The sequence below is a fragment of the Mus musculus genome, chromosome 5, assembly GCF_000001635.26.
Source record: "Mus musculus strain C57BL/6J chromosome 5, GRCm38.p6 C57BL/6J".
Taxonomy (NCBI): Eukaryota; Metazoa; Chordata; class Mammalia; order Rodentia; family Muridae; genus Mus; species Mus musculus.
The window spans coordinates 15,610,032-15,634,110 of record NC_000071.6 but is presented as its reverse complement, the minus strand read 5'-3'; the positions used below and the strand labels follow the sequence as shown (position 1 = coordinate 15,634,110).

The 24,079-nt window shown below is 42.1% G+C and overlaps 1 protein-coding gene and 1 long non-coding RNA gene across 4 annotated transcripts; one reads left to right on the top strand and one right to left on the bottom strand.

The window, feature by feature from the left end:
* Positions 1 to 24,079, top strand: Gm30417. Of its 3 annotated transcripts, XR_001784800.2 has the most exons (5): positions 1 to 62; positions 6,199 to 6,240; positions 11,545 to 11,691; positions 17,191 to 17,301; positions 23,814 to 24,079. It is a non-coding gene; the product is annotated as a predicted gene, 30417 (long non-coding RNA). The 3 variants fall into 3 exon arrangements; XR_389755.3 differs by lacking the exon at positions 23,814 to 24,079 and having other exon boundaries at positions 17,191 to 17,569; XR_389756.3 differs by lacking the exon at positions 23,814 to 24,079 and having other exon boundaries at positions 6 to 62; positions 6,202 to 6,240; positions 17,191 to 17,569.
* On the bottom strand, positions 10,247 to 15,012 carry Speer4d (spermatogenesis associated glutamate (E)-rich protein 4D). The gene is made up of 5 exons (NM_025759.3): positions 14,840 to 15,012; positions 13,666 to 13,825; positions 12,302 to 12,445; positions 11,488 to 11,671; positions 10,247 to 10,744 (listed from the first exon to the last, which is right to left on the bottom strand). Exons 1-5 carry the CDS (start codon positions 14,844 to 14,846, stop codon positions 10,601 to 10,603), a joined length of 639 nt encoding a protein of 212 aa, NP_080035.2. The 5' UTR covers positions 14,847 to 15,012; the 3' UTR covers positions 10,247 to 10,600.

The following is a 24,079-nucleotide window of genomic DNA, read 5'->3' as shown; positions in this document are numbered from 1 at the left end:
TCATAACTGAAATCCAATCATCAGGAATCCCAGTGCAGCAGGATGTTAGAGAAAATAAACAAGTAAGTAAATGAATAAGTACATACATACAGAAGCATTTGTAAGCCTTATGTCATAGTATGAACCAACATGGTGACCTATGAGTTTAATGTTAATATTATACTTAATCTTTCAGAGTTTTATTTTCAGAAGGTGCATTTTAAATAGAAAAATTGTTAGAAATTACATTACTCAAAGGACTATTAGAGATATCAAGTTTCAAAAAATTGTGTATTAGCAAATCTCCCCACCCTATGTTCAAGGATATTCTCCTAATTGATAGCACGGTAAGATAGATTAAGACACTATTACTGATCTGCATGTTAATAGAGTAATAAATGAATACCTGTGGGATGAGAATTAGATAGGAAATGTCAGAGTGTGTTCAGAAGAGTTTCATTAAAGGCAAACAAAAATGTGCTATGAAGCTTGTTATCAATTTATTTATTATTTTATGTGAAAAAGATTTCTAAAATTAATTTTAGCTGGTTAGTGCTACTAGACAAATAAGTAGATAAGTGATAAAAATTGCATTTGAATTGTTGAAATTTAATAAGAGAGATGGTTCAATTCATTATTGTCAACAACTGCCAACATGTTTCATAAAATAACAGATAATCACGTAATTTTTGAACATTAATTCTGAACAATAATATTGAAATCATGATAAATGTTCATTGAATTCACATGGAATTAAATTTTTCAAATTTTTCATTTTATTAAAAAAGAGAGAATCATTGTCTACAAATTCTTTTATGTCCAACTATGCAAATACAACTTCAAGTACTCTGGAAATTCTATGATGGTGCTAACAATTTCAGGAATTTCCAACAGGACACATAACAAGAAAAATCCATATAGTACAAGTCTTAGGTGTTAGCTGAATTTTCAAATCAGAAAGCAAAGAGAAATTTACATTTTCAGTAACTTTAGGATCTGTGAGTGTTGTTAATTTAAATACAGTTATGAGGAGTCCAGGTACAAGAGGATATTAGGCCATGCAATCATATACGGAGATACAGAAGCTACATAGTACTTCAAGTGTTGCTATCATATATGTCTAAGTGACATTTTACAGATTAATGCCAAGTAAAATAAAAATATAGTCCCCTACCCATTACATCTTAAAACACAATGATCTATCAACAGTTGCCATTTCACAGCAGGAAGAAAGCAGTAGGTATAAATTGAACACAGAACTGCTTCTCTTGTAAGAAATGAACACAGATATATAGAACATGTACACTTATACATTCTCTTTGAAATTCAAGGTGGTTAATTTGCTTTACTACCATATAAAAACAATCTCGCTGTGGTCAGGGAAAAAAGCTCATTTTCCACATTTAAAAAGTACATTGGCCGGGTGTGGTGGCACACGCCTTTAATCCCAGCTCTGGGGAGGCAGAGGCAGGCAGATTTCTGAGTTGGAGGCCAGCCTGGTCTACAAAGTGAGTTCCAGGATAGCCAGAGCTATACAGAGAAACCCTGTCTCGAAAAACCAAAAAAAAAAAAAAAAAGTACACATTGTCTCTGGCAAGGAATCACATCCATAGACCACTTAGACCTATGTGATTTGGCTAGAATGCAGACATACCCTAATTACACACGTTTAATCCCAAACAATGAAAGTAAGGTTCATTTATAGAAGGAAGAGTCATGTTTGTAAGTGACATCTAATTGAGGGGCAAAGTGATAATTCAGAGAGATAACAGAATGAGTCAGAGATAGGATATGCCCAATTCTTATGAGGACAGCGAGGAAAGAAAGGACTTAAGAGAGTTGGGGAGGGAGGGCAGATTACAGAGACAGGTTACAGGTGAGGACAGAACACGCCAGAGAATAAGAAGAGACCAGACAGAAGGTTAGAACAGATTGATAGAGTTAGTTTGAGGGTAAACAGACTAAGACTAATTTAGTCAGAAGTCAAGAGAAACCAGTTTGAATCAGTCAGTTTGGAGAGGGATTTGGGCCATGATCAAAGAATTGAACCAGACCAAGTTCAGGAAGCACTAGAAGGACAAGCCTCCAAGATGACAGTTACATCTGGTGAATAAGTTACTTTTACAGTCCTGGTAGTTCTCTTACGTGATTATGATGTTATATACTGTAATGACTAAGACTCTAGGATTGTGCTTAATCAAAAAGAAGCAAGTCTATGTCTTCATGGTCTCCAGAAAGGACAGTTTGAACCCATTCACCCCAAACAGTGATAAAAGAAATCCTTATTTTTAACTGGTAAACTAGAAGACCATGATCACCTGGCAGAGATGTCCATAAAATGGAAGGATCCATAGGAAAGATCTACTCAGAAAGCAGTTCTTAGGTTATAGTCTGGGGGCTTGGCACAGTAGAGAAACTCTTTGGGGAACTTGGTTCAGATACAGACATGGCTCCGTCATGATTTCTGTTGTCCCAGAGCTTGTAGCTCCTGATTCATATCTAGCACATCATTTGGTTTTGTGAATAAAGCTTTTCCTGTGCACCTGGTCACTTATTTCTGTATTGTCTGTGACAGCGTCTTTCACAAAAAGAGTTGAGCGACTGTGATAGACCTGACATTTACATGAACAGTTTATGGAACTCCCCAGTTAATTTCGTAAGTGCTACCAATATTATCTAAAATATTTTAGCAGGACTCCCAAGGATATCCTGACTTACTAGTAGCCAAGTACCAGCTTTAAATTAGCTCTTTAACTTTTGTTTTAAAAAAAATATTTTTAGCCTAGAAACATTCATTGGAAAGGTGGAGAATGGAGGAAAGAGAAAAATGATGCTATGCTCTCAATATCTCCATATTATTATGAAATGCACACTTTATATATATATCATAAATATGTAAATGGATGTATGTATTGAAGGTCAGGTGGATGCTTCCTTTGATCTTGACAAATGTTTTCTGATATGCAGAAAGCATTTTTACTTTGCTCCTATTATTACACAGTAAATAATCTTTAAAGTTTCCTATTTAAAATGCTTAGTTGGGTGAGATCCAATTATGAAATATCGAAACATACAAAAAATTACTCCTTTATTAAATTTTGAATCTAAGGAGACAGTGAAAAATTAATAAGGAGAGCCAGGCACAGTGGCACAACCTCTAATCCCAGCACTTAGGAGCAGAGATGGATAGATCTCTGAGTTCAAGCCTAGCATGATCTACAGAATGAGTTCCAGGACAGCCAGGATTACACCGAAAAGCACTGTTTTGGTGGGAAAAATTAATAGGGAAAGTTATTGAGCTCTACAAAACACACTTTAAAACCCCGGGTGTAAAACAGACACTACTTTTGAATGGTAAGATAAAAACAAGGCAATCTTTCCAATTTGCAGAATGTTTTCTAATGAAGTCTTCCCAGTAAAGGAACCTCTGAACTCTAGAAGCAGATCTGGGCCTTTACAGTTCACAGGCTCCACGAGTCCGTAGTTGTTGGAGCACTGAGGATAAAACACTGAGAAAGTATTTATCACACACAAGTTTATTTAAGAGACAGGGTGTTTTTCCCCCTCATAGAGCTTAAAAGTGGATTTTTCCCTTTTGTTGCTGAACGGATAGATGAAACTATTCATGAAAATCATAACCCCTCCTGGCGTCGGGGAACTGATATCACCTAAAATGCTCTCGCAAAGTCTAATCGGAAGGCTAACTATAATTTCAGTAGAGGTCCAAATTCTCTCTTGTTTTTGATAAAGCATTTTTTTCACCTCTTCTTGAATGAGGACGAACCTATTTGCTTCTTTTTATTAGGACACCAAAAGCACTTCTGTTAGTTGCCTTACAGCTATTCTGCCACGAGGTGGCGATAAAACACTTTGAAAGTTTTTTTTAAAAAAGTCAACTACTGGCTGTTTTGCCTCAAAACTGATTTTTTTTCTTGTAATACAAAATGTATATACAGCATGCTTTTGTTCCACACTGTGACTCCTATTCAGATCTAATAACTGTGGGGATTTTTCTGAAACTTAAATCATGAACCCTGAAATCACTCAGAGACAAGGGATGTAGCAGTAGAGACTGCTGTGATAAGATGTGACTGGTCCATGCCTTCCACTGTGTCAAAGTGATTCACCTGTGTTTGTTGGATGCTGACAGTCCCATCAGCATCTCGCAGCAGCGATTTAGGAAAATAAGGTAGCTTCTGGTAAAATGAGGACAATTATATAGGTGTGGATCATCTGTGAGCTGAGTTCACAGAGGCAGTAGCAAAGCTGGATCATATAGGGCTCATGGCTGTCAGAGCACTCATCACCAGCAGTATACCCTTATCTACCCAAGCAACTGCCACCCAAGTAGGCTGATGCTCTGTAGACAGTAAAGACTCCCAGGGCTGAGGATCTAGTTCAGCGATAGAGACCCTGAGCTTTATCTCCAACAACTCAAGGTGGGGAGAAAAGGGAAAGCCATCGGGAAAGCAAAAGCATTTTCTGAAAATAAAGGCTCAACAGAGAAGATATGTATAAAGTGGCATTTCAAAAGAACAAGCATAAGAAAAACTGTCAACATACAAGGAGGAATTAGTGTAGTAAAGCAAGATAAACCTTTAAAGAGGAAAGGTTTAATGTGGATAACGCTATAAATCAAGTGAACACTTTAAAGCGGTTTGCCAGGATATTGTGAGGCTCTCTCTTCAGTGTCCTGACATGACCGGAAGAGTTTCACTCATGAAAATCACGTCTCTGTATTTTGAGAAGTTTTCTCAATTCCTCGCCTTTAAGGAGAGGTAGAAGTTGAGCAAAGGAGATGGCTCAACCATGAACTGTTTATACACAATCCCTCGGAGCAGCGTATGATCTCCCAAGCCCACATAAAAATGCTGAGAGTGGTGTGGTCTTCTATTATCCTAGTTCTGGGGAAACAGAGACAGGAGGGTCCCTGGAAGTGACAAAAGTCAAGCTCCAAGTTCCAAAGAGAAATTCTACCTCAAACATAGTCACCAAGGCCTTGAATCTCAGTACTTAGGAGGGAGAGGCAGGCAGATCTTTATGAGTGGGAGGTCAGCCTGATTTGCATAGATAGTTCCAGGCCAGGCAAAGCTGCTTAATGAGATCCTGTCTCAAATAATAATGATAGTAATAATGATAACAACAATAAATAAGTACAAAAATGGTAATAATTTGTTGCTGGCAATTGGACAGAACTAAGAAAGCATTATCATGAGTGAGGTAACTCAGACCCAGAAAGACAAACATGGCATGTCCTCAGTTGTAAGTGGATATTAGCTGTAAGGATAATCATGCTATAATCCACAGACCTAGAGAGGCTAAGTAACAAGGAAGGCTTAAGGGGATAGGGTGGGGGGTATTGGGGTTTTGGGGTGGGGGGACACAAGGATCTTCCTGGGAAGAAGAGCTAGAATAGATTTTGAGGGCAAACTGGGCGTGGCTGGGGATGGGAACGGGAGTGATCTGGTAGAAAGGGTGGAAGGAGAGTGTTAGGAGGGACAACTGAAATTGGCGGACATTTCAGGAATGAGATAGAAATATAATGCAATGGAAATTCCATATAATCTATAAGGGTCATACTAGCAAGGACTTGTAATGGGGGACACAGAGGCTGAACTGGCCATCTTCTGTAACCAGGCAAGATCTCAAATGGAGGGATTGGACCCTACCACAAAACCTCAGACCTACAGTTTGCAGGATATGCAGGAACCAGGGCCCAGCACAATCATGTCAAAGAGATCAGAGAGTCTTCATCCAGGAACTGATAGGAACAAATGCAGTCCCACGGCCAAACATTAGGTGGAGCTCCAGAGTCCTGTGGAGAAGGTGGAGGAAGGATTGGAGAAGACACTGATAAAGGACACCACAAGAACATGACACCCTCAGTGTAGACATTTTTACTATATTAATCCCACCAATCCATAAGCATGGGAGATCTTTCCATCTTCTGAGATCTTCTTCAATTTTTTTCTTCAGAGACTTGAAGTTCTTATCATACAGATCTTTCACTTGCTTGGTTAGAGTCATACCAAGTTATTTTAAATAATTTGTGATATTGTGAAAGGTGTTCTTTCCCTGCTTTCTTTCTCGGCATGTTTATCCTTTGAGCTTTAGTAAAGTTTCTTTTATGAATGTGAAACATGTATCGTAGACATTCAGTATTGATAGTTCATCTTGGTAGATTTTACCTTTGATGAATATCCCTCCTTGTCTTTATAGCAGTCTCCTGAGAGGTTCTACCACTGCTTGACAAATACAGAGGTGAGTGGTTGCCCCCAACCATTAGACTGAGCACAAATTCCCCAATGGAGGAGTTAGAGAGAGGACCAAAGAAGCTGAAGTGGTTTGCAGCCCCATAGGAGGAATAACAATATGAACAGTAATCCCAGATTTCCCAGGAACTAAACCATGAACCAAAGCGTACACTTGGAGGGAACAATGGCTCCAGCCACACATGAAATAGAGGATGACTTTGTTGGGCATCAATGGGAGGAGAGGCCCTTGGTCCCGTTAAGGCTCAATGCCCCAGTGTAGGGGAATAACAGGACAGGGAAGTGGGAGTAGGTGAGTTGGTGAGCAGGGGATGGAAGAATGGAATAGGGGCTTTTCAGTGGGGAGACTAGGAAAGGAGATAACATTTGAAATGTAAATAAAGAAAATATCTAATAATTTAAAAAAGGGACAGCTCTGCTGCTGCGAACTCCAGGACAGTAGTAGTTTCCCTCAATTAACACTTTCTGTAGAATATCTTTCTATGTCACTAACCTTCTTGCTATTATCCTGATTTGCACACACCATCTCTTTCCAGCTGGGATACCACCAAAGTATTCTGTTCTCTCCCAAGACACCTGGTGTTTTATATCCACAGGCCCTGAAAAATAACTTCTCTGCTCCCCTAAACCTTTCCTGCTTTCCTCCACTCAAGTGAGGCCCTTAAGTGAACTCTGTGTATGTTTTCATAACTCGTTTTCCAATCTCTGCCCTGTAGAAACCCAGATTTTGGTGGAAAGGTTTTGGGATTCTTTGAGTAACCCCAAAGTAGAGAGAAAGTGGAAAGAGGGTGAATAGGTAAAGCTTTCGCTCACCCATTTCACACCAATTGTATTTGAAAGGATATCTTTCATCCCACCTGGTAAAAACACTTTTAGCAACTGGTTGAAACTTTTCCTCTGGGAATATTTAATGGCTTCCAGAACTGTTTCCTGGATGTACTCCAATATATTCTTTTTTTCCTATGTTTTTCTGTATGGACTAAAATACAGAAGGCATTTTAGGATCAGTGTCTCCCACCAGTCATCTTCCTAAAGACACACAACTGTGTCACTCTGATATTAATTTTCAATAACCAATACACAGCATAGTCCTGACTCCAAATCCATGAACATGTTCTTTTCTATTATGTATCACTTCTTATGAACCCAATTACCTTCTGTCCAATATGAGTATCTAATCTCATAATTTTAAATACACAAGGAAGACATATTCTTCCTTATTATGAAGATAAGTAAATTAGTATGAAGTGGTTAAAAAAGAGAAATTGGACCGAATTCCTCTTTCTTTGTTGAGTCTTTGTGTGGTTTCTGTATCAGGGTGACTATGAACTCATAGAATGAGTTTAGCTATTTTTCTTCTGTTACTACTTTATGAATAATTTGAGGAGTATTTCAATAACTCTTTTTTGAATATCTAGTAGAATTCTGCACTACAACTTTCTGCCCTTGGGCTTTTTTGGAGTGGAGGACTTTTGATGACTGTTTCTATTTCCTTAGGGGTTATAGGCCTGTTAGTTACTTTACCAGATCTTCATTTAACTTTGATAATTGATAGCTGTCTATAAGTCACCCATTTCATTTGGATTTTGCTATTTTTTGCAGTACAGGCTTCTGCAGTAAGACCTAGTGATTCTTTCAATTACCTCAGTGTCCATTGTTATGTCTCCTGTTTCATTTCTGATTTTGCTATTCTGGGTATTGTCTCTCTACCTTTCAGTTAATTTGGCTAAGCATAAGTCTACCTTGTTGATTGTCTCAAAGAACAGGATCTTGGTTTCACGGATTCTTTGTACTGTTCTCTCTGTATCAAATTGACTGAATTCAGCATTTATTCCCTGACGGCAAATCCTACCTATCTCTCCATGAGATGAGGCTTTGTCTCACATTAAGAACTGCAGAATGCAATACATCAAAACCTTGTTGATCTCCATGGTGGTGATGCACACCACAGCCTCACGGTGAACATCTACACTGGCAGGTTTCAGGGTATGTTGAAGTAGTCCACCATGTCAGTGTAACCTGCAAAGTGCCATGAGACAATACTAATAGAAATCTGCAGGATTCCTCCACATTAGATTTCACTATGGTCTTCAATGTCATTTTGTAAAGAAATACTATGGGTTCACAGATACACACACACACACAAACATGAAGACCAGAGGACTTTAAGGGAGGATTGTTCTCTCTACTATGTGCATTCCAAGGAAAAAATTCTGGTTTCTAGGCTTGACAGCAATGATGAATACCTGCTCAACCATGTCATTAACTCATCAACTAATCATCTAAACCAAGCCATTTCATAAGCTCTATATTTGTATTTATGTTTCCTTACTCTCTCTGTCTCTCTGTTTCTCTGTCTGTCTCTCTCTTTCTGTCTCTCTGTCTCTGTCTCTGTCTCTGTCTCTGTCTCTGTCTCTGTCTCTCTCTCTCTCTCTCTCTCTCTCTCTCGTGTGTGTGTGTGTGTGTGTGTGTGTGTGTGTGTCTCCTGAGAGGCTCTGCCAGTGCAAATACAAATACAGAGGTGGATGCTCTCAGTCAGCCATTAGATTAAACACAACGCCCCAGTGGAAGAGCTAGAAAAACGACCCAAGGAGCTGACATTGTTTGCAGCCCCATAGAAGGAACAGCAATATGAACTAGCCAGTACTCCCAGAGCTCCCAGAAACTACACCACCAACTAGAGTACAGTGGAACTCAGGGCTCCAGCTGCATATGTAGTAGATGATGGCTTTGTTGTTCATCAATGGGAGGAAAGGCCTTGACCCTGTGTAGGGGAATACCCAGGCTAGGAAGCCAGAGTGGAATGGTTGGTGAGCAGGGGGACAGGGGAGGAGATAGGGCATTTTCAGAGGGGAAACCAGGAAAGGGGATAACACTTGAAATGTAAATAAAAACATATCTGACTTAAAAAGAAACAATAGAAACATTTCATGGTATCAAGAGGGTTCTTTTTCCCAATCAAGCTTCTAGGAAGCTAATCTCAATTCTAAATTTTACAAAAGTGCCCAATCTACATTGTCATCCTATATGAGAGGTGAAGATCTGCTCTAAAATTGAAAATAAAAGATACTGAGGCAATATCCTGAACACAGAACTAGCAGTGGTAATATCGGAGCCCTGCATACATGCCTGGCAGCCTAGGACAATGAGTATGTGCAGGTCAGGTACTGTACCTAGACATCTCCTGAGATTTCTCCACTCAACTGGACTTGATCCTGTCCATCTAATGCAGGACATGCACTGAAAGGACAAAAGCCAACTGCAGGAGGTGTGGGGATGCCTCACAGGTTAGATATCTGCTACTCTCTAGAAGACCCACATGGTGCCTAACAATCATCTCCAGGAATGGTTGTGATTCCTTCTGTCCTCTGAGGGAAATGTCTCTCGGGAGGAGCCACATACAGTATTACATTCATAGGAAAAACACCCATTCACATAAATGTTAAACATAAGTCTAATCAGCAACAGCAAAAGCACAGCAAGCTTATGGTCAAGGACAACAGCATCTATCAAAAGCTATTTCCCAGTAGGACTTGGAAGGTCATTATATCTGCTGTGTGGTTGTCACTGATGCTATATTGCAAGCAAAACTGAGGCATATGGCTCTGGCCTTCCTCATTTATTTTATATTCCTTTGTGAATATTTTTATTTCCTCGGCAGCTTTAGAGTAATGGCGGTATATTACTCAATATCTGGTCCACAGGATCATGAATGGATGTGTGTTACAGAGTACTATATGTTAGAAGTAAGAAAATTCATGACACCATGGATGCAGTATGGCAGTGATTACATCATCAAGTGTGTGTCCATGGGGTAAGTGACATTATCCACACACAAAAGATCATCATTGCCTTGTATACTCCCTAGGTGGCTATGGCTTTACTATGTAGCCCTGGCTGCCTGGAACTTACAGAGATCCGTCTCTGGCTGTGAATTCTAGGTCTGCAGCAGGGGACAGAACACCTGAATAAGGAAGATGGTCTCAAGAGTCACTACTTGCAAATCAATTTTTATTCATAAGAAATAAAATTTTAAAAAAAGGTTTTAAAAGTTCAATTAATATAGAGTTGAAGGCAAAAACAAACAATGAAATACAAGAACAAGAACATATAACTTCTAAATAACATATCAACACTCAAAGAACAAAAACCAAACAGAAAATTATTGTTCAGCTTTTTCTGCACTTTTAGCAGCACAGCCCTCCAGCCTGCTGCTCCTCTTGGACACTTGGTGGCAGTGCAGTCACCTCAGTACTCTGCCAAGAGTTGTTGTCTGAAGAGAAAAGGGAACAATGCCCTGAATCAGCCATGGCTTCCTAGTAAAGGCCTATTCACCCTAAGAAAATGAATTATATGGAAGAAGATTCATCCGAGGATGATTGTAGGTGCTGGAGATGGTGCTCAGCAGGGGCCTCCTGGCCTGGCAACTCATTCTGCAGGATGCTGTCTTCTTCAGCTGTGGCCAATCCCAGCTCTCTTGCAGTTTCTGAGACCTGGGAGAGGAAGGCAGTTACTAAGACACAGGAGTGGAGGAGACAGGCATGGCAGCTGTGAGGCTACTGCCTCCTACCACCTCAACTGTACTTGACAGTCAACATTAATATTTTAACTGAAGTTATTGATGTTAAATCTAAAGACAGGGCAAAATATTCAACAACAGTCACAAAAACATGGACTGACAAAGATCAACTCAGGATTCTATCAGTTCCAACCAAAAACATGGCAAAGGAAGAGACCTCAGTGGATTACAGGAAGAAAGGAGAAGGGCACAGGACACCAGATCAATGATAATGAGAAGCACTCATTTGACATTTGTACTTGGCTCTAATCCCTCCAAGGTGCAGACACATGGGATGCCATAAGACCTCTGCCTGTCTCCTGTCTAAGGACCCAGATCTCACTCAAACCTCTGCATAGCATTCCACCTATCATGAGGACATGCAAGAATGTGACATGTTATTCACCTGTCACCCTGTAGTGGGCTGCAGATTAAAGCAGAGTTGAAAGGTACATTTGCCAGTGGTAACAGTGTCTCAAAAGAAGCTAATTCAGTGTCTCACAAGAGGCTAACTTCCAAGAATACTTGTGTGAAGACAGAGCAGTGAACAGCTACATTCCATGAGGAAGGTGGCAGCTTGGGAGTGTAGATTAGAAAGGTGGTGGGGGGAAGCAAAGATAGATCTAATGTGCCAATGGTATCAGACAGTCATAGCCTGACCGAATTGTTTGTCTCTACCTGATATTCTGGAGTCTCAAGATTGCTGTTCTCCTCCTGTTCGTCTTTACCACTCAGGTTCAATTCCACCAAACATTGGTGAATGATGGCCCAATCAGCCTGTACTTCCTTGCTCTCCTGCTGCAATGTCATCAACTTCTTCTTTATAAGATTCTCCTCCATCAGGAGCCGGCTGTGCAGGTTACTGTAAGGACACTCTGCATGGTAAGATCCTGCAGCCTCCTCCTCCCATTTCTACTTATAGGTCCCATTAACCTGACCAGTACCCTGGTTCCCATGAAGATCTAATACAATCCACCTCAATACATCCATGACAGCTGTGCAAACAGCAACCAGCCATTTCAGGGAAGAAGAAATTTTGGCTGCAGTCCAAACACCAAAAAGGGTCCATGTTTCTCCAAAAGAAAGAGGGATCTCCATCTACCCATGACAGCCCATGCATTGGGGCAACACCAATTAGTAGGGTGCAAGTACAATCAGGGTAGGTTGGTGGAACAAAAGGGAGGGCGTTCTATCCTTGTGTTACAATACACTCAGGTCTGTAAAACCCGCCTGAGCCCCAGAGGCCCAATACTGCATAATAACCCTCTTATGGTCTGAATCACTTTCCTATCTGGAGGCTCCTGAGGATGCCTGGACAACACTGGGAGGGGTGTCTTAGAGACTTAGGAAAACTGAGTCCAAAAGATCCAAGGCACACTGATGGCTAAAAAGCAGAAAGGATAGAACCAGACCTGCAGACTCTCCAGACCAGAAACAAAGGAAGGTAGAAATGGCCATTTCACAAGTGTTGGCCTCCCTGACAAGAACTTACCGATAGAAATGTGTCTCCTTCTTGAGCTCCTGCTTGTTCTCTTGGGCCTCCATGTTCTCCATCTCTAAGTTGTGTAGAAATGTCATGATCTCCTTCTCCTTTAACTTCAATTTTTCATAAAGGGGATTTTGCCTGTGGTAGGGCCTTGCCCCAGGAAGATAGGACTCCATGAACTTAGGCTTTTAGTAACACATGAACTCAGGCTGGGTCCTGGACTACTGCAACCATGGAAACCACACTCTGCATTCTAAATGCTGAGATTTTCTTAACCTTGGAAAACTGGCTATCCTGGCCCCAGAACACCAGAAGCTAGGCATCCAGATGGAGGGTGCCCTGGCTGTCTGCCTTACTCAGTAGGGCTGAAGGGCAGACTAAACAGTTATGTTCTCAGGAAGCTAGGCTACAGGTCATTGCCCACCAGACACCTGTGATGTTAATTCTCCTGTTTTCATAAAAGGGATTCTGAATCCTGGATAACTAATACTGTAGAGACAGATATTACACATGATTCTTGAGATGAGGCCAGACATCACCACAGATTTATAATCTGCTCAAGGGATACAAATGTATGAACAGTTGTGACCACATAGTCAAAATGCAATGCTATTTAAAGTGGGGACAACCAGACCTCAGGACCCACATCACCTGAAAACTGTTAGGCAGGTAAATCCTTAGGAGAAAAACACAGACTGCTAGATTCCAAATTGTGGAGAGAAATAAAAACATACAAAACATATTCACACATCTGGACATGTGCATGCACACAGGCTCATAGACTTAGACCTATACACAAGATGGAGAAACAAAGAGTGAGAGAATGAGATAGAGACACAGAAATATAGAGAACACAATGAGAGGTAGAAGAAATGTATACAACATTCCTGTCTCAGGGTATAAGGCACACAGACAAAGAGGAACAGGCATGAAACTCAGCCATTCTAATCAAGCAGTTGAGAAGAACCATGTGGGACCAGGCCCCTCCAGCTGCTACCTGGAGGTTCCAGCACTCAGTCACCTGCCAGACAAGTAAAATCACAACTACAAACTCCCATCACCTAGAAACCTCCTGTCAAAGGCTTTCCAAATGAACTCTAGGAACTCATCACTGCCTCTATCCCTGAGTTCTTCACTCAGACTCCAAGTTCCTCTTTTCAAGTGGAGGGAGCAGAAGAGTCTATTTCCCTTCTCACTCCTGACAAAAGTTCAGGTGCTGCCTCTCCTCTAAGAGGTATTTAGGGGCATGAAGTGGGGCCCAGGTATGTTCTCGTGGTATAGCTTCCTAGAACCCACCCCTTTAAAAGCATAAGATGAGGGAGGCATTGCAGACCCCAGACTGACACCACAGGTTTTGGAGCAATGTATACCTCTTGTTCATGGATTCCTCGGTCACGTAGATCAGGCGATCTCTCAGCTCATTTGTCTCCTTGGTAGTGAGCTGGATCTCTTTGATCAGCTTTTTCTCTTCCTTCTCAAACTGCTTCTTGCTTATGACAGGTACAGGGGATGATGTCTGTCTGAGAGCCACTGTAGGTAGATGAATACAAGATTATTTGATGTGAGAATGCAAAGAGTGTAGACTGACCACAGAGAAGGAAAAATGCCTGTAACCTAGTGACACCACCAAGAGATTGGTCCCAGCATGAAATTTCTTCTCAGCGGATATCAATTCTAACATCACTCTAGAGATATCAGGAGATGTAAGCAGACATATGTTTCCTCTCTCTCCCTAAACATAGATATGATAACCAGAGAGATGTCTTCTCCAGGATGATTATCAACAGCACAAAGTACAACTTGGCTTCAGAACCTTGAGTTGAGACTTTACAAGTCAGATGATAGATTCACCATTCAAAAGTATTTGAGATTTTGGAGATGCTCAGATATCCTACCTGTTACTCTAAGCCAAGGAATTGGCTTAAAAAGTCATGCAGGGGGAGAACATGGTCAACACAATGATCAATCCCCCCCCCACCCCAGAAACACCAAACACCCCAGAAGTAGCAATAGAATCCCCCTCTGTCTGGGTGTATCAACTGATAGTTCTTTGTTTACAGCATAGAAATGCCTGCCAAACACAATTGGTGATAAAGAAAGGTAAGGTAGGAACTGTCACAAACAGGAGGTCAGAGTAGTTCTGAGAACATGAGGTCATGGTCTGGAGCACCATTCTCTCCCTGTCACTAATGTCAGATAACTACAGGAGCTAAAAGGAGCCATGGACTGAAGTGCAGGATTTCCCTCCCCCAAACTGGCATTGCTTAGACCCGCTGTCACTCCTGATGGTCTCATTCTGTTCCCATGTAACACCCACAATACCCAGTGCAAGTAAAGACTTGAAGTTCATAGCATAACAGCTTTGACCTTGCCAATGCCTGCCTTAGGGGATGGAAAAGTATTGTTCTGAAATCCTTGATGTTCAAGAATTGTGATAACCATGGAAATGTTTTCACTACCCAGAGTCTCCAGTTCCCCATTACTAGAAAGGCCATCTCAGGCCACCCCTACCAGGAAGCTCAACATCCACTTCCCAGGACTTACTCCACATTCACCAAGTCCCCCTCCTTCGTCCTTCATTACTCTCAGGTGGAAGGTCAGCATCCTTCCTCCCCTCTTTGGTCTCTCTCCCATCCACATTGGCTCTCTGAAAAAGTCTGCAGAGTCGGGCAAACAAGGCCATCACTGCAATGTCAAGCTTCTGACTGAGAAGTCTCAGTGAGTTTGTTGTCACTACAACACTGGTGACATCACAGAGGTTGCTAAGAACTCTCCAGGAGACAATAGAATGTCCAGGAAGGGACTGCTGATGTCATGGACTACATACAGCCTTTGGTTCCCTGATAATGTTCTCCCTGTACTGACAGGAAGTTGAGCTGCCCTTTCCTGGGGCATAGCCATTGAGCACATCCTCTTTCCAAAGCCAGGGTTTGCTCTAGGCTTGATTGGCAACACCTAAGTAATTCCTATGTATCTAACTGAGTGTTTCCTTTCCAAACCCTTCTCAGAAATATCTCATCCTACCTTAAATTTTCCTCATCAGCAATATGAACCATTAAAAAACTACTGAGAAATCATACCAGTACGAATATGCAGCCAAAATCTACTCCTGTCTCATCATGTACAGGTGCATGAAATCTCATCCAGGCTGAGCCTGCAGGGCCAGTTACAGTGTGGGTGTGTGTTAGGGGCCACACTCATTAAGCCTTGTGCTTAGCATTTAAAGTTGCCCCAAGATCCCTTAGGAGGGAGACATGCAGTCATCATGCAGTCATCATGCTTCTGACAACAGTCTAGAGATCTGTTGGCAGAGGAAACTGAAATATTGGTGCCACCAATGAGAGGCCCTCAGATTGTGCGGGGGTGGGGGTGGGGAGTGGGGGTGGGGGCTTTCCTCACTGCACCAAACTCACCAAGCAGTATTGCTTACAGCCCTCTCTGAGAGATACCATGAGATTCTGTATGAAGTAAATAATATATTCAACAGAGGGGCAGATGTGCAGACAGAAGATATAGGGAAATACAATAGACATAGGTTAGTTTACAGAGCAAGGGCCTAGCATCTTGTATTTGGGTTCATGATTGGCCCCACAAACCACACAAAAAACAATCTCAGTCAAATATGAACGATTCGTTAAATGCAGACCCTAAGTTGATTGATCAGAATCATAGCTCAAGTTTTGGGGGTTGAACTAGGGCCCCCAAAATAGATCTTTGTTAAGGTATAAAGACAAAAAAAAAAAAAAAAAAAACAAATGAAAAAGCACAATTAGTTCTTTTAAAGTTAAGGAACTATCCAGTGGTCAGTTCTGATCAAGCCATTTTAGATATAACAGTGCATATTGACCCTTAATTTGAGGGGTCCCATGGAAAGGTTTATGGACCATTGTAAGATTAACAAACATTGAACAGAACAGAACAGGATGTGGACATCATGACTTTCCTATGAGTCAAGTTGATTTTCTGTGTTGATGATTGGGTGTCATATGACAGCAACTATCTGAGATAGGGGGCAGACATAGAACACGATGGCTTTTGCTATACTAAGCAGTACATGCCTCAGCATTAGATTATCCGGGTCTCTCATAATGACTAGTTCTGTCTTCACAGTACTTGGAGGCCCTACTTGTAAGCCCAAATATTGGAAACTGGAGGGAGAATTGTCTGAGCTCAAGGTTAACCTGGCCCACATTGGGTATTTGAGATCCTGTTTCAGAAAACAACTCTGAAACACATGCTACGTCCAAGGCCTCACTTACCAATTCTTGTCTATTATAAAGAACTTACCATTCTCTCCCTTCCAGTCTTTCTTCTGGGAAGACGGAGAAGTGAAAATGATCTTTCCATTCTATGGACCATGTTCTCTTTTTCCCTCAGCCCACATTACGAACAAATGAAAGTGAGTATCATCACCTGAACAACTGAGTAATATCCACTGCTGCTAGCGTGGTACTGTGCTGATGATAATCTTAGCTTCCTTTAGTGTTGCTGCCCCAGTAGGAAGTATTAAGTGCTGAGGTCAGAGCTCAGAGAACCTTTCAAGGGGCTAGAGAGAGGCCATCAGAGACTCTTCACTTCCTTGTCCTGAGATGAAATCCAGGAACACAATGTGAACTTGGTGGCTAATTAACCATACATCATACTTCTACCTCCATCTTTCTATGTTCAGTACAGGAAAGTGTTCATGCACCTCCATGTCAGATTTATTTATATATATGTCCCAGGGCACAGACTTTTTTAGAGAGTTGGGTGTAGTCAACAGTTGGTTCCCTCAGTAAGATGTGAAGACTATCAATAACAAGTGACCACACTCTATTTGTTTAAACATTAGTTGAAAATTGAGCATAACTGAGGAGTGAGACACTAGCACTGTATCCTGGCTTTTTTGTGCCTAGATGTGGCTCAAAGGGAAGATGTGAGGACACCTTGGGTTCCTCTGAATGGACAGAGTGATATGAAATGGGCACTGACCAGGCTGAGAAACACTGCTGAGGCCCATATTCCAGGTAACAAGCACATTCTCTGCCCTCCTTCCAAAGAACTCCTGTTGAGGCCATGGACCTTGTCTACACATGGGAACATCATGCAGACATCTTTCCTAATGATACAAAGTTCTCTCTGGTAAGGCTTGCCCCTGACCATATCTGTAGCAAATTTGTTACAAGGCAGCTGTCTATATCATGCTGTTGCTGTAATATGCTTCCCAGTTGTGATGGTTTGTATACTCTTGCACCAGGGAGTGGCACCATTTGGAGGTGTGGCCTTGTTGGAATAGGTGTGACCAGGTTGAAGTAGGTGTGTCACTGTGGGTGTGAGCTTACTACTCTCACCCTAGGTGCCTGGAAGTCGGTCTTCCACTAGCAGCCTTTGGGTGAAGAGGTAGAACTCTCAGCTCCTCCTGCGCCATGCCTTCCTGGATACTGCCATGCCATCATGACCTTGATGATAATGGAATGAACCTCTGAACCTATAAGCCAGCCCCAATGAAATGTTGTTTTTATGAGAGTTGCCTTGGTCATGCTGTCTGTTCACAGCAGTAAAACCCTAAATAAGGCAGAAGTTGGTACCAGTATCGCTGTGATAGTCCTGACCATGCTTTCCTTTGAAAGAATGTGGATTTGGTGACTTTGGTTTTGCAACACAGTGGAATGCTTTAAATGGAGATTAATGGGTCATTAATTCCTAGTAGGAATATGGAAGACTTTGTTGCTGGGAGTATTTGAACTGTGTTGACCTGGCCTAAGAGATTTGAAAGGAGAAGAATTTCAGAATGTGGCATAAAGACAGTTTTTGTGGTATTTGGTGAAGAATGTGGCTACTTTTTGCCCTTGTCTGAAAAGTCGGCCTGAGACTAAAGTGAAGAGCATCAGATTAATTGCATTGACAAGGGAAGTTTCAAAAAAGCCCAGCAGAGACTTTGTTCTCTGGTTGAGTCTTATAAAGAGAAGTTTGAACAAGCATAGCAAGCTTAGAAAGGAAACATATAAAATACATGGTTCAAGTATTAAAGGGGTACCAGGAAGTGAAATGAAGCAAAATACTGTGTTCTAAGAGATAACAGATTAAGGGAGTGGGACCTTGGGGCAAGATCCTACCCAGATGAATTTAGATCCAGGCATGGTGGTACACACCTTTAATCCCATGAGACAGGCATGCTGATCTCTGAATTGAAGGTCAATCTACAGAGCAAGAACCAGAATAGCCAAGCTTAGGCAGTGAATAATTTAGAAAACATAAAGTCAGTGATAATGTAATAGTACAAGGGGTCATGTTCTAGTTCCTGTAAGCAGCAGAACTCGGCAGCTTCAGCCATGTGGCTCTGACTCTAGAGTTAAGAATGGAAGGAACTACTGGGACAATTGATGCTGGTTAGCTGGATCTAAGAACTTAGCAATGATTAAGAAGAGACCAGTATCACTGAGTTGAAATCTGAGAATTGTTTTCTGTGAGCGCAAAGAAGCTGTGCTCCAGAGATAGCCAAGGTTGTACTTCCTGCTGCTCCTGGACTTGGTAATGTGGAAGAGTCACGCAGGTTGTACTGGTGTTGAAGGCATGAAGATGTCATGAAGAACAGCTGAGGCTTGGCATTGTGAGAGGTCATGGAAGGCCATTGGAAAAGGTGTAGCCTCAGCTGTAGTTGATGGTCCAGGACTGAAGGGGTCATGCAAAGGATTTGAGGCTTGGCACCATGAGGAGAGACTATGAGAGGCTCGTGGTGAAGCCTAGTTGGAGTGGAACCCACTTGTGTATTGGAGATGTCTGTACCATGGGATGATCACCAAGAACAACAGCCTTAGTAGAGTGGATCAACCTGAGCTTAGAGTGCTACAGAGGGCAGAGATGGAGAAGTGATGCCAGCCCTTAGGAGGAACCCAAAAGATCAAGTGGAATCAGAGACACTAAACCAAGAAGCTGCATCATGGAAATTATCTTGGAGACTCAAAGATGTTAAAGATGCCAGAGCCATGGGATACATGCTGAGAAAACTGCTAACAGGGAGTTGAACCAGCCCAGGATAAAGCAGTTTTTGCAGTCAACAAAGATGAAAAAGGAGTGGAGATCTGAAGACCACTTTGACATCAGCCATGGAGATGCAGAGTCTGGAGATTGCATAGTTCGTATTTTACTTTGGGGATCACAGTTAAGTGATTGGATGAATCTCAGAAGAGGCCTTGAACTTCGGACTTTTAATATTGTTGAGATTGCTATAGACTATGAGGATTTTAAAAGTTGGACTAAATGCATTTTGCATTATGCTATGTTTAAGTATGGCCCCCCATAGACTCATGTGTTTGAACAGGTCTATGGGGGCCAGGGAGTGGAATGTGATGGTTTGTATATTCTTGCACCAGGGAGTGGCACCATATGGAGGTGTAGCCTTGTTGGATTAGATGTGTCCTGGTTGGAGTAGGTGTGTCACTGTGGGAGTGGGCTTAAACTCTCACACTAGGTACCTGGAAGCCAGTCCTCTACCTGCAGTCTTTGGATGAAGATGTAGAACTCTCAGCTCTGCTTGTGCTATGCCTGCCTGGAAACTGCCATGCTCCCACCTTGATGATAATGGACTGAACCTCTGGACCTGTAATCCAGCCCCTTTGAAATGTTGTTTTTATAAGACTTGCCTTGGTCATTCTGTCTGTTTATAGCAGTAAAACCCTAACTAAGACTCCAGTCATGGATGTAAAACAAAACGAAACAAAATCTTGACTCAGAGCAGGGCTATGCTGACAATGTACCCTGCTATGTTCTGTATGTTATGAGGTTTGTTAATCTTATGAATTTCCACATCTATATGTTTCACATAAGACTTTCAAATTCAAGGTCAATATGAACTATTAAGTCTAAAATGGCTTGAGTCAGGGCAGCATTTCCAGCCCCTGTGCATGAGCTCTTTGTGGTTTTTTTCATGGAGCTTGCCCTAAGAAATGTCTAGCATACAGTTTTCAGCTGTTGCCCTGGTTGTTCTGTAATTGGGTGTGCATTCAATAAACCTTCCCCATTTAACTAAATTCAGTGTTTCTGTGGTTTGTTTGGTGACCCTTGGACAGAAACTCTTCCATTCAGCAGCACATAGGACACTGAGCCAAGGTGAAGAATGGTGATCTCTTGCCATGAATTATGTGACAAGGGGGGAGGGGAATTTATCCCTTATGATAAGGATCAGGGGTGGCTTGGTGCTTTTTAGGTTTCTATTTGCCATGTGCAACAGCTTCAAGAGCCCATTTCTGATGTCCTTGGAATCATTATGTTCCCATAATGATGCACTCAGGCATGCCTGGAAATAAGCAGAACACTTGCCAGAGAGCTTGATTTCTATAAGGGAGGGAATATTGCTAATTTATGCAGCAGGATATTTGGTCACATTGTAAACCCCAAGACTGTGTTGATTCCAAAAAAATAAAAATAATAAAAAAATAAAAAATTTTTATGGTGTAGCTCAGCCCTAGCACAGACCTGTAACCCAAGAGCTTTCTGTTCAGTGTACATTTCTGACCTGTGGCTCAGCCCTATCACACACATTTATTGCAAAGCAAAATAAAGTCAACTCCAGGTCAAGAGTTAGAGCAAGTAACCAGTTGAAAGAGAATGAATATAACTAAACAGAAGGAAGGTCTTTTTTTGTTTTTTCTTTTTCCTTTTTTCTTTTTTCTTTTGTTCTTTTTAGACAGGGTTTCTCTGTATAGCCCTGGCTGTCCTGGAACTCACTCTGTAGACCAGGCTGTCCTCAAACTCAGAAATCTGCCTGCCTCTGCCTCCCAAGTGCTGGAATTAAAGGCATGCACCACCACTCTCCCGCCTCAGAAAGAAGGTCTTTAAGTTGAAGGATATTTAAGACAGTGTGGAGAGGGATAAAGAATGCGTTCCTTCTGGGAGGTCATCAGGGTAGGAAGGTCAGCTGGGTGCTTTCCCTGACTCTCTGAGCTGGCTACTGAGTCTTCACTGGTAAAATTAGATGCGTGGCATATGTGTGTCTTTTAAAAATGTATTTATTAATCATTCCATTGGATTACATCTCACATGATATACCACTTCCTGGTTACCCTTCACTAACCCCTCAAACTACATCTGCACTCTCAGCCTCCACTCTGCCTGGTTGAGGATTCTCCTTCACCCACCCTCCCTTTCCTGCCCTACTGATTCAGAAACACAGTACACTGGAGCATCAAACCTCCACACGACCAAGGGCCTCGCCTCCCATTGCTTTCAGCAAGGCCATTCTCTGCTACAATGTATCTGGAGCTGTAGATCCTTCCTTATACACTCCTGGGTTGTGGTCTAGTGTCTAGGAGCACTGGCTGGTCCTGCCAGCAGATGTTGTTTTTCAATAGGACTGCACTCCCCTATGCACCTCCAGCTTTTCTGCAAGCTCCCACAATGAGTTCCCTGAGCTCCGTGTACTGGTTGGCTCCAAAGGTCAGTTGCTGGCCACACCTCCCAAAGAACCGCCACTCCAGGCTCCTGTCTGCAAAAGCCTCTTGACCACAGGAACAGTGTCTGGTTTGGTGTCTGAAGACAGGATGTATCCCCAGGTAGGGAAGTCCTTCAGTCTCTGCTCCATTTCTTGTCCCTGTTCTTCCTTTTCTCAGGAACGTTTCTTGGTTAAAATCTTTGAGATGGGTGCGTGGCACCATTCCTTGGAGAGAGCATTGGCCTGGGTGGGGTGCGGGCTGGGGGGAGGTGAGGGAGGCATGCCTATCTACTGCCTGTGCTCTCTACAGGTTCTATCTTCCCCTTCTCTGTGCATTTCTACTAAATCCATCCCGTTTGGGTCTTGGGAGCCTCTTGTTCCCTAATGTCGGAGAGCTTCAAGAGTCTATCCCTGTTCTTCATCCTCCCACCCACTATGTAATTTATTTTTCGAAATCCTGACCTCCTGTAGCTCTCTCCCATTCCTACCAGTACCTGATACTGCCTCCCTTATTTCCACCCCTCCTCTCTCCCTCCCCGGTCCCTCTCTACCTCCCAGGATCATCCTGTTCCCCCCTTAATGCAGGATAGGGTAATGCCAGGATCAGGAATGGGAGTTGGTAGGTTAGGGAGCAGGGGGAGGGAGGAGGGGATAGGGGATTTTCCGAGGGGAAACTAGGAAAGGGGATAACATTTGAAATGTAAATAAAGAAAATATATTTTAAAAAAATAATGAAAGATAGAACATGACACCAGAATCAACTGACAAGGACCCGTGGGGAATCACAGAGTGCAGAGGCCCAGTGCGGGTCTGATCTAGGTCCTCTGCATTTATGTTATGGTTGTGTAGCCTGGCGTTCTTGTGAGATTCCTAACAGTGGGAGCAAAGGCTCTCTCTGAATGTTTTGCTTTCCTTTAGACCCTTTTCCTCCACTGACCTGCCTTATCTTGTCCAAGCCTTGATATGATGACATGTGCTGAGTTTTATTGTCCCTGTTATGCTGTATTTGGTTGATGCTCCTGGGAGGCCTGTGCTTTTCTGAGAGGAGGGGAATGAGGGTGGATCTGGGGAAAGGGGAGGGGGAGAGGAGAGGGTTGGGGGAAGGAAAGGGACAGACTGTACTATATGTGAGAAAAATAAATAAGAATTTGCCCTTATTTTAAAAGTGATTTAGGGAACACCCAATGTCATTCTCTAGACACACACACACATACACACATCAAAACCACAAAAAGTCAATGGTATAGTTTTTCTAAAAACTTTGCTGTGTGATGTCTCTTCCGAGCCCAGCTGTCAATGTGGGACTAGTAAGATCTCCTTGACTGTTGTAGGCTGTTTCCTACTTCACTATGTTAACAATATTTACATTCTTTGGTGGTTTAGTTATACAGAATTTTCAGTGCCAGTGTGATTTCTACTTTGTTGTTATCACTTTGTTAAATGGTATTTGCTAGAAACAAAATGGAAAACTGTACATTTATTTTGCTTGTTATGCCAAGAATGGGCAGTAGATGGCACTGAAAACTGAATTTCTAAGTTACTAGAGAGGAAAAAAACGTTCAGAAGGGTTGGGCACAAAGCCAGCAGAAATTACTAAAGTAAAATTGAACTTTGCATTTATGTGATTTTTTAGTTCTCTTGAATGCTAATTTTAGTGGTCTATTTAATGAAAATGTTACCCAAAACTGAGTTTTAAAATTAATTTCTCTATCATTTATAACTCATAACCAATAATATACTCAATATAAAAACCACTACTTTACTTTGCTCCTGCTTAGTTATCAGGGAGTCACAGTACTTAGCAGGATGAGGTGACATGGCCTTTTGGAGGAAGTGTGCCATGGGCAGTGGGCTTTGAGCCCCAGATCAAGCCCAGAGACTCTCTTTTCCTGCTGCCTGCCTGGTGATCCAGAAGGAGAGCTCTCAGCCACTTGTGCCTGAGTGCTACCATGCTCTCTGCTGAGACAACAATGGACCAAATCTCTGAAACTTTATGCAAGCTCCAAGTAAAGCAGTTCTCTTATAAGAAGTGCCCCGATGATGGTGTCTTTTCAGAGCAATAGAGCAGTGACTAAGGCTCACAGTTGTGTTTGTTTAACATCATTCCAGGGAGGCCTTCTGTCCTTCAGCCATGCTCTCATGCTCACCGATGTTTGTGTATCATCTCTGCAAGAGCCCAGTGTTCTGGTCCTACAGCGTAATTAGTAATTAACAGGGAACCAAGACAAGAGGTCAGAGATCACATGACCACGTCTGCTGTTCATTGGAAAGCAGCTTGGAGCTAGAAGATGTTCTCCTTTCTCATAAGAAATGAGTCAGGGCACAGAAGAGAAGAAACAAAGCTTGGGAAACAGAGGAAAAAGATCTACTGAACC

Excerpts from the sequence above, each read along its gene's own strand:
- Speer4d (NM_025759.3), bottom strand. Across the intron at positions 11,672-12,301 it reads AAGGAGACACATTTCTATCG|TAACCTGCACAGCCGGCTCC; the intron begins GTAAGTTCTTGT and ends GTGTCCTTACAG. Across the intron at positions 10,745-11,487 it reads TTGAGACTCCAGAATATCAG|GTCTCAGAAACTGCAAGAGA; the intron begins GTAGAGACAAAC and ends TTCCTCTCCCAG.